Genomic DNA, 9,982 nt, shown 5'->3' with positions numbered 1-9,982 from the left:
TGATTTGTCACAGATCCACCGTTATGTAGGAGGGGTTTGACATAGGTTAGGAGGTATCGTCACAGGTGTACTCCAGGTCTTTTGAGGTTTTGCAATCTCATATTTTTAAACGTAATCATTAATGTTTCTTTAATTTAATTATACTGATATTTATTTATTTCTGGTAAATATTCTTCTAATTGCACATTGTGGGATTGTCTTTCAGAGCCTCAACATGACCTTTGGAATGACACTTCATATGCCTTTAAATTTTAACACGGATTCAAGTAAAAATTGAAAATATTTTTATTATCAGCTATTCTCTTTCTGTTATTTTTGGCTACAAAATGTGACAATAAAAACTTTTGCAAAGGAGACTGTGAGAGAGAAGACAGCCCAGAATGTTGTATAAAATCATCCCACTCCCCATAAAAACTTCCTAGTCCAGAAGATGGAGAAAATTAGCAGAAGAGTCACACTGAGGATTGTTGCCATCACGTATGCAAAGAGGTGGAACTGAGGGTTGCGAAAGCAGTTGTGGTCTGAGGACTCACTCGGGATGCTGGGGATCTGGGGCTGCTCCGTGTTGTTGGGGGTCTCCACCCTGCTCCCTGGTTCCATCCCTAGTGTGAGTGTATACACTGTGGGCGGGCGTGAATGGAACCGGGATTTGCGCTCATCCTTGAAGCAGAGCTGCCGGCCTTCTAGGATTATCTGGTTGGGCTCCAGTCTCAAGTGGTTGAGGACCGCCTCGTTGTGGGGCAGGTCGGTGATGAGCTGGTCCGGCTGGAGCACTGTCTGGTGGCGGCATAGTGGGCACTGCAATCGGTTCCTGAATTGTGATAATAGGCTTAACCTGGCCAGGCATTCCAGGCAGAAGGAGTGTTGGCAGTCGAGCAGTTTTGGGATACGAAAAGTGTTGTTGAAAGGGTTCCAGCAGACGGGACAGTCTAATTCCGGCTCCCTCATTGTCACTTCTTCTTCCATTGTGTAAAAATGAGTGGTTATCAGTCCTCAAGTCTGAGAGTCAGGGACTCTGAGGAATAACAGCACCATATTCCAGGGGGTCGATAAACAAATCAGCTCTTGCCATGACAGAACATATCCTATCCCTGGAAGAACAAAAAACAGGAGTTGTTAGCAGATTAATAAATGTATTGCTGAATGTGACGTGTTCTCTCACACAAGTAAACTCTTGACCTTGAGGAATTTTAAGCATGTAAATCAAACAACTGGCCACATGGTAATCAGGTACTACCCAAGTGTTAGGTTGTGAGAAACCTATATTCACCCATAATCACCTATCGTTTGCTGCAGTTCCCACATTGTGCCACTGGAGGACACTTGCTAACATTGACATAATCCCTGGAAACACATCATCACTCCCATGTCACTGCCATCATCACTTCCATGTTGGACCACAACATCGAAGTTTTAGTATTGAACTGCACTTATATCGACTTCTCAAAATTAATCTCTCTATAATATCAAGGTAATCACATGTGAATTAGTATAGTAAATGTATTCTTCCCTATAAATGCTTTTCTTGACAATATAGCGGTAGTCAGTATTGTGAGCTCGCATATGAGAAGGTTAATATTACTGACCTCATTATTATGAGGGTTACTTGAGTCTTAATTGCAGAAAAACATTTTCTTTAAACAGAAGTCTGAGGTGTGTGTAAGAATGGTATAGAGCACCTCTTTCTGATGTGTCGGCCTCGAGGAATGCTTCACGCATAAGGTGGGTATGCTGTAGCTCACTGTGCTCAGGAGAGGAACTCGACCAGGGCTCTTCATCCCACATTTCTGCATCCTTTTCTAGACCCCTCACTCCCCTGGAACTCATTTTCTATGATGGTAGGGCTTTTGCACACTTGTGGCCAGGCTCCAGATCGAACTCTCCATGAGTGTGGGATTCACAGCCATTGTAGATCTAGGAATGGACAGTCTAGCTGAGGGTCCTGGAACACTAATGAACAGTCTGGGAAATCTGTGGAATGGATAGTCTGGGAGAGCTGAGGAAGACAAAGGCTCTTTGAGTGAGAGAGCTACATACCGTGGATGGGCTATGCCTTCATGCCCTTGTAATCGGCACAGATCACCTCACCTGGCAATGGTGCACCTCCAGCGCCACTTTATCGGTTGTACTGAGGTCATGATTTGAGAATGACAGGGAGAAAATGTGGGTCTTAAGATATACAGGTGGATTGGTTTTCTTCCCCAGAGTGCCTGAGGCATTTGAGTGACAGGAAGTGGCAACAAATGGATTTGTTGTTCATGATCTGAGCTCTTCAATTTGTTTATGGATGTGCTGCTAGTGTGGCCAGAAGACTCATCTCTGTGTTTCATTACAATTAGGACTCTCCTTCAAGTACTTCTTGAAAAGTCTTCAGTGTACAGTGACCACGAGGATCAAAGTAGTATTGGTGCTGCGAGAGTTTGTACTTTAAAGTCATTGTTGCAATCAACAGTAAACCCTCCCTCACACAGGCTTCAGTCTGCTTTTATCTGACAACAGATCTACAGCATCACAGAGATTTAAACTTTATTCTGTTAGTGACTGACCATCCCACCCATTCAAAGCCACACCGTTGAGCTCTTCTGCATTTATTTGTTGACCTGCCTGGTCAATGATCCAAAAGTAAATATCACTCGGCAAGCTCACTCATAGTTCAGAGTGGACACGGGCAAATTCAACACCGCGTGGAGGGCTCCAGCACAAGGGCATCAGTAATTCCTCAGTTACTGGAATTAGTAAACCAGTGTACCGGGGGATATTAACATGACCCTAGATGACCTAAGGCCAGGCACTCCATGCCACTCATTGCATCTATAGTTAATCTGATTGTACTCTCACTTCATTCAACCGGGTCACACAAGCAATCTATCCACAGAGCACAGACCTCTCACCATACAACCCTCACATATTACCCCACAGCTACGTGCTGTGCGCCATACTGGAGTGTGGAATGTATATTTGAACCCTTTAGCCGAAAAATGTTTGTCCCCGTGACTCCACCCCTGGATCTATTCATGGGTCCTCTTCATTACTTCAAAATGGTGGAACCCTCCTATGTTTTTTCCATATGCAGCAATGTTTCCACAGTGTTCTCTAAAACTAGCACATTTCTCAGTATACCTACGAAAACGTTTTCCTGTGGTATCTAGTTTGACTGGCACCCAACATATGCCTTTTTTAAGTGGTAACACATTATTTTTAAACAAATGTAATTATATACAGGGCACTTTTTAAAAAATGTGTCAAGTATTAAAATACAGAAACAGAAATTATACTATACAAAGGAACACTTTGGAATGTCATACATAGATAATTACGTCTGTGTAAACACATTTTAGGAAGTAAACAAATTAAGGCCATTGACCACCACAACAATAACCGTTATCATATGGATTATTCCAGCTTTTCCAAGACAATGAACTGCCTTTCAATTATACATGTTTGACAATCAGCCCTTAGAGTTTTCTAAAATAACTTCTTGGCCCTGGGTCTTGAAGGTAACTCAGTCCACAGTACTTAGCCATTTTAGGTAACACATCTATTGTATTGTAATTGCATTTATATAGCGCTTACTACCCTGGACGAGATGTTTAAATTTAAATGTAGAATTCCATTCACAAATAATTAATTTGTTGAGCTGTACTTTCCGAATCCCATTATAACGTGTTGTCTTTCTGCAGCCTGACAGATCACTGAATAACAAGCTAGCAGGGTCTTTACTAATCTCATAACCGCAGACTAATGGAATTCTTCACAACACATTTACACGGACTCATCATATGAAAGGGGGCCCTTTTGGGTATTTACACTTTTAGCATAGGTTAGCTAACAGGACTTTTAAAATATCGACTTCTCAAAATACATATCTATTGTTCTGAAATACCAAATTCTGTAATTGTGGTGCCTGCCGGAATTCTCTCCCAATGTTTCTGATTCAAATCACACTTCTGTTGCTCCTTCCAGTCATTCAGACATTTCGAGAAAGGAATAATCGACTTTGGAGTTTTAAAATTCACATGCTTTACTCACATCATTCACATGCAGAATAGATTTACATTCTTATTTAAGTGATGATGACATACTGCCCATTGATCACCTAAGCTTTACATGAGAAGAGTTTTCAGAGTCTTCCAAGCCATGCTTTTGCTTGAAGAAATTAAAGAGATATTAAGCCTTTGCATCTTACCGCCTGAAACCTATTTAGTCCAACATTTAGATGCAAATTTGTCATCCTTGTGTAAGCAAAGGATTATATCAGATTGTTGTTCATTTTTCTAGCACAGGATATATTTCCAGAGGAAATAGACTTCCTACTGCCATGTTGAGAAACAAAAAGAAAAAGACATCAACTGAGACCCCATACAAAGAAGAGCTCTCCATTTCCACTCAACTAGGTGACCACTTTCCAAAATGTTTCAAATCTTAAGTAGAATTTACCAACACAAAACTTTCAAGAGAAGCCTTAAATTTAGGTGCCTGTTGAGTTTGCAAACTATTAAACAAATATATAGTTTTATTATCTTCCCACAGACACATGTACATTTTTGCCCTGCACACATTTAACTTTGCCCACAAACTCAACATTAAGGGGTTCTATCTGCCAGTATCTAAATTACTTATGATCATATTCTCCTCTTTTGTAAAATAGATCACTACGTATATGCATTTTCTCCCACTCTGAAAGATTACAGATACTATCCCCCCTTAAAATGACCATCAAACTAGTTTGTGCAAATTAACGTTATATTCTCCCACTTGCACAAAGTTTTCAATTGCCCACGTAGTACCATTTTCAGGGTCTGTTAGCGTCATCATCACATCATTAGCATAAAGCTGCATTTTATGAAATGTGATTTATATAGTATCCATTATATATTATAAACTCTCTCAGAATTAACAATGAACAATTTACTTAAATTTGAGTCTTGCAACATCAGAGAGGGCCAGTGGTCCAGTTATGGATTTAGACCTGAACCCTGTTTTTTTCCAATATATGTTCTAAGAATTTGTAATTAACATTATCAAAACTCACCATTAGTGTCCAAAAAGTTTGCAAATTCTTCCTTCCTACCAGCATGTGTGAAAATATTACCTCTAGTATTGCTATCGTATTGGCAACCTTTAATAACAAAGAAATTTGTTCTACATCAACAGCTTATAAACATTGATGAATTATATAGGCCTATAATCTCCTCATTATAGTGGTCTTAATGTTATGGTTACACATGCGGTTCAGGTCTCACCATAATTTTTAGTTGAGGAAAAACAATATAAATGCGCAAAATGTTCTCTCTCTTTAGGAGAAAATAAATGCCTTCATTTGCAAGAGGGCCTTTATCCCAAACTCAAGGAGCAGGTTTGAAGCGGAACAAAGGTCAAGTAGGACCAACAGCTACGAAATAAATCTAATTTTATCATTTGCAGGGGAAGACCCTGAAACATTTTTAATTAAACCAACATAGATGCCTTTTTTAGGTCTCGCATAGGCAGCGCATGCTCTGCCTCTACGATGCATGAAGTAATCTACATGTGTTGGCAAGCAGCCGGTAGTTTCTCCTGCCGCTTGCCATTTGGTGAATGTTGGCACAGCTCCTGTTAGCTGGCTTTTTACTGGCTGTTGATGACAAACTGACTTTCGTGTAGTCCGGAAGCAGCGGTCACTAACTACCGTTTCCGTCCGCGAGATCGCACTTTTTTTGTCGCGCATCTCTGCCTGACGTAAACATGGCAGCGGCGCATGCGCAAGGCTGCAGCAGGAGCCGGTGTGCGCGAGGGGTGGGCAGCACATGCTGCTCATTTTTTATGCAGATTTCTATAGCTCGAATTCTAGCTGAAGGTATTGGAGCGCTTTACATGAGCTCTGCTTACGTTACACAAGGGCACATTCAGGCACGGGGAGATTATGTGATCGGCAGGCAGGGCTCCTCGGGAAGAGCAGGCTGGCACTGTTTTTTTTCTTATGTATGGCGCCGCCCCTAACTCCTTTGGAGACCTCATCTCCAGACCTTCTTCGTGACAGTGGAATCCACTCTAATTCTCAGGTGTGAACAGCATGAGACTTGCCTCAATTTGGGACCTTCATGCCACAGCTTTAGATCATCAGCGTGCAACTTAGCCTCCCCAAGTTGATGCGCTTAAACTTTTTTTATTCATTGCTTCTCCTTTCGACCTCGTTGTTTGCGTCTCACGTTCCTGACTTATATTTCAAAACTAAATTGTGTGTCCCGTATATCGTGTAGAATCTGCATTCAGGACCTGGACACTGTAACCGTGACCAATAGGAACAATCATTAAAAATGCAATAGGTCTCACCTTTCATTAAGTTAAAGCCATTTGCTTTGCTATACAATACCATTAGCAAAGCAAATTACTTTAACTTTATCAAAGGCGAGACCTATTGCATTTCTAATGCTTGTTTAAATTTGTCATGCTGCATTCAGAGTGGTTAAAAACATATTCTAGCTGTTCAGTCAACCAGTACACAGAGGGTCTGAGCTCTTACTGTGAGAAGTAAACCTCATTCACCATTGGAAATTAACAGTATATTACCCTTCCATTTGTAGAATACGGCCGGCAATCATTACCCTCCACTCCATGATGCTCTGTCACACTGGTCAAAGAGCAAAAGGTAGATTCAGGAAGGAAAAGCGCTCTACTCACCAGCCGCGGCCCGTGCAGGCAAGAGTGGTGGGGGCAGTGGGGCCAGGTGGGGGGAGGTGATTTCGACAGTAGACGACGAGGGAAAATGAATTATTTATTTAATTTTCCCTCATGGTCATCTGTCGAATTCCCCCTCCAACCCGGCCCCACCGCTCTTACCTGCACGGGCCGCTCCTGCTACTCACTAGTCCAACATGGCTGTTCTCGTTCTCTCTGTCCTGTGGTAATCAACTCAACAAATTAATCCTTCTAAGCAATGAGAGATCTGCTCGAAGTCAAGATTCTGCTATCCTACTCTTGGAAGAGACAGACCACCCAGATTCTTGCCTAGAACACAAAATAATTTTGGGGCCAAACTCCTTGTTAAAAAGAAGAAAAAGTGGCTGACTTGCATTCAAAGTATGGACATCATGATGAGTTTGGGCGGTCTTCCTAAACATACCGGAAGAACACACAAATTGTGAACCAGAGGCAGAGCTGGTCTTTTCTTTTCTTGCAATAATTAATGAACACTACAATTTCCTGCCACTGTTAATTAGTTAAACCCCACTATTGCAAGGGCCCTGCTCTGTAGAGGGAGAAACAACAGAAGGCCAGATTCTACTCGAAATTCCGTGGGTCTCAGCTGTGACACCATTTCTTTCTCCAGATGGAAAGAGGATTTCAGGTATGAGGTTTGAGAGGAAAAAGTTAAGTTCGTTTCTCCATTGGTAAGAACTCACCATGGTGGCTCATCCTTCAGTTTTTGTTTGTTATGTAACCCAGTAGTAGTAAATGTCTACTTTACATCCTTTTTAACCCCATGTTATTCGCACCAATGCATTTTAGTCAACCATGCTTAAGAATACACATTGTAAGTATAAACACTTTCTATGATGGGGAGACCAGGAACTGATCTAGGAAGAACTGAACAAGCTAAAAACAATTGAACGGTACAGAGGGAGAAGGAAGGCAACTACACTGGGGCAGGTAACATACAAACAATAGAACAGAGAACTCCATAGGTACCAGGATAAGAAGACAATTACATGGTGATAGCTGAAACATTTAATAACTGTGAGCGAGAACTCAACGTCAGTGGGGTGTGGACAATGTATACACTGGTGCAGTACTCACACACTCAAAGCATCAGTGACTCAACACTCTGGCACAGATGTATGAAACTCTGTGTCGCCATTGTGTCACGCAAGGGCTTAAATGACATTTACTAAGCCACGAAAAGCCACCTTGTGTGGCTCTGCATGGCTTAGTAAATCTATGGTAACGCAAGGCAGCGCAAGTCACTGCCTTGCATTACCCTGCCCTGGGAAGGCGTTTCAGGGGTGGAGCGTGGGTTTTCCCACGCATCCACCCACAGATTTTGGCGCATTCCCAGACTTACTAAGAATAGTAAACCTGGAAATGCGTCAAAAGGGAACGTCATCCCAACAGAGGCACAGCAAACATGTTTATCGCACGCTGAAAGAGGAAAATGTCTCAGGATTGTTTTTGTGCAGGAAGGTGGCCCTTCCGGCACAAAAACAATCTTGCCTGTATCGCACAAACCTTTGCACCACGACACAAGGGTGCCTACATTGGCACTAGGCTGCACTATGTGCACCAGCGCAGAAAGAGAGAGCAGGAATGCGCCATATCTTAGGACATGTGGCTCATTCCTGCTCTCTCCATTTGACGCAGCAAGTGGTGTGGTTGCGTTGAGCTGCATCAAATGCTAGTATGTTTGGTTCTCTGGGTTAGATGAAGTGTTGCATAAGTGCAGTTATTCTTTTGGAATAGGAGCATTCTATGGTAATCAGTTACAAATTGAGCATTAGCTTTCTCTGAACCTTCTCAGGTTTACTACATATAAAAAATCCCAAATCCGAGAGTCATCATCACCTGGGCCAAGACTTTTCTCTGAATTAATTTAGGTATTGTATAACAGCGGTTCCTAATCATTTGACTTCTGTGGACCACCCTAAATCTTTACTGGAAGCCAAGGAACCCATCCTAAGCATCTTTTGCCATCTGAATCTCAAAACAATACAGATAAATACAGCAAAAAGAAAATATACAACAATTGAAATTTTAATAGGAAGGTTGGAGCGGTTTTAAATGTGGTTTAATTTCTAAAAGAAGCAATGTTCTAGCTATATCACTTTGTAATTGTTGTTCCTAATGCATGCCCTTTTTAGTCCGTGTATACAGTGCTTCAATTGAGTCTCCTAAACATCTATACTCGATTATATTTGCTCTCCCTACGCTGCTCCCACAAATCAGGAGAAGGATACCAACTTAAGGGGCATATTTACTAAATGTTCATGCAACACAGGACACCAAGCAAAGTTGCTGCGCTGCGTGACTGGGCGAGAGCTAAGCTCGACGCTCTACCTACACTGGCGCACTTCAGCCTGTCTAGCATCAACATAGACACCCATGTTCCGTGCTGCAAGGGAGCCTCTGCTACAGGCAGAATCGTTCTTGTACCAGAAGGTATACCTTCCTCTACAAAAAGAATGCTAAGAGGCAACTTCCTCTTCCTATGCTTGAAGCAGAATGCATCATGCATAGAGAGAGAAAGCTACAAGGAGATATAAACATATTTCGCCTCCTTAGGCCTCACTGTGGTAGGCGCACCATTTTGGTGCAATCAGTGCTTTAAATGGGCGGTACTCACAAGTACTGAGTACCAGCACTTCTTATTTTTATCACTCTGAGTACCGGCACTTCTCTGCTGCCAAGGAGAGTACCGGTACTCATAAACAGTAGGCGCATTGGCTGCTAGCGCTGGTGACCTGTCTGACAGCCAAGGCACTTCTGTATCAGTGACTGGTGAGCTGGGTCCCCGCTGAACTATTCAGCATAGGCTCATTGCATAACGTCTGGTGTTCACCTTCATGCTGCGTTGCAAACACAGGATCGAGGCAGCCATGTGACAGTGCAATTAAGAAAGCAAAAGAAGGTAACCAGGTTAAAATGGCTTTAAGCTTTCCTGAGTCTTTTGCATGAGTGTCTTCTTATGTTTGCCTGTTTGCCTGTGGGCGTTTTTGTGTGAGGGAAAAAGTGGGAGAGAGGGAGAGAGATTCGAGACACTCTTGGGAGGTATATTAAAGAAAATGTCTGGAATGCTTTGTGTGTGCACGTCTGCTTGTGCCTTTCTGTGTGTGTGTGTGCACACTCGAGTGTATATATAGTGTTGTGCCAAGCAACAGCAAGTACCAGTATGGAAACTTCAAATATTCTAAAACAAGGAAATGTTAAAACATCACCGCGTTTGGCTTTTGTTTTGTTTAATGGGTTAACTTGTTTTGTTTATAGAAACGCATTTCTCATGTGTTTTGGT

The 9,982-nt window shown here is 42.2% G+C and overlaps 1 protein-coding gene across 2 annotated transcripts in view; it reads right to left on the bottom strand.

Annotated features, from left to right (window-relative positions):
• Positions 1-261: 261 nt before the first annotated feature.
• The window catches only part of RNF183 (ring finger protein 183), a 100,028-nt gene continuing 90,307 nt past the window's right edge, over positions 262-9,982 (bottom strand). For both annotated transcript variants that reach the window (XR_014966258.1, XM_085615584.1), the window contains one exon: positions 262-1,091. Coding sequence is in view for 1 of the 2 variants with exons in the window: in XM_085615584.1 (XP_085471710.1) it covers positions 394-966 (573 nt within the window). In the remaining variant the exon portion in view is untranslated. The remainder of the gene's footprint in view (positions 1,092-9,982) is intronic.

This window comes from Triturus cristatus, chromosome 1_2, assembly GCF_964204655.1.
Source record: "Triturus cristatus chromosome 1_2, aTriCri1.1, whole genome shotgun sequence".
NCBI classification, from domain to species: Eukaryota; Metazoa; Chordata; class Amphibia; order Caudata; family Salamandridae; genus Triturus; species Triturus cristatus.
The sequence above is the reverse complement of the archived record's forward strand: the minus strand, read 5'-3'. Positions and strand labels throughout refer to the sequence as shown.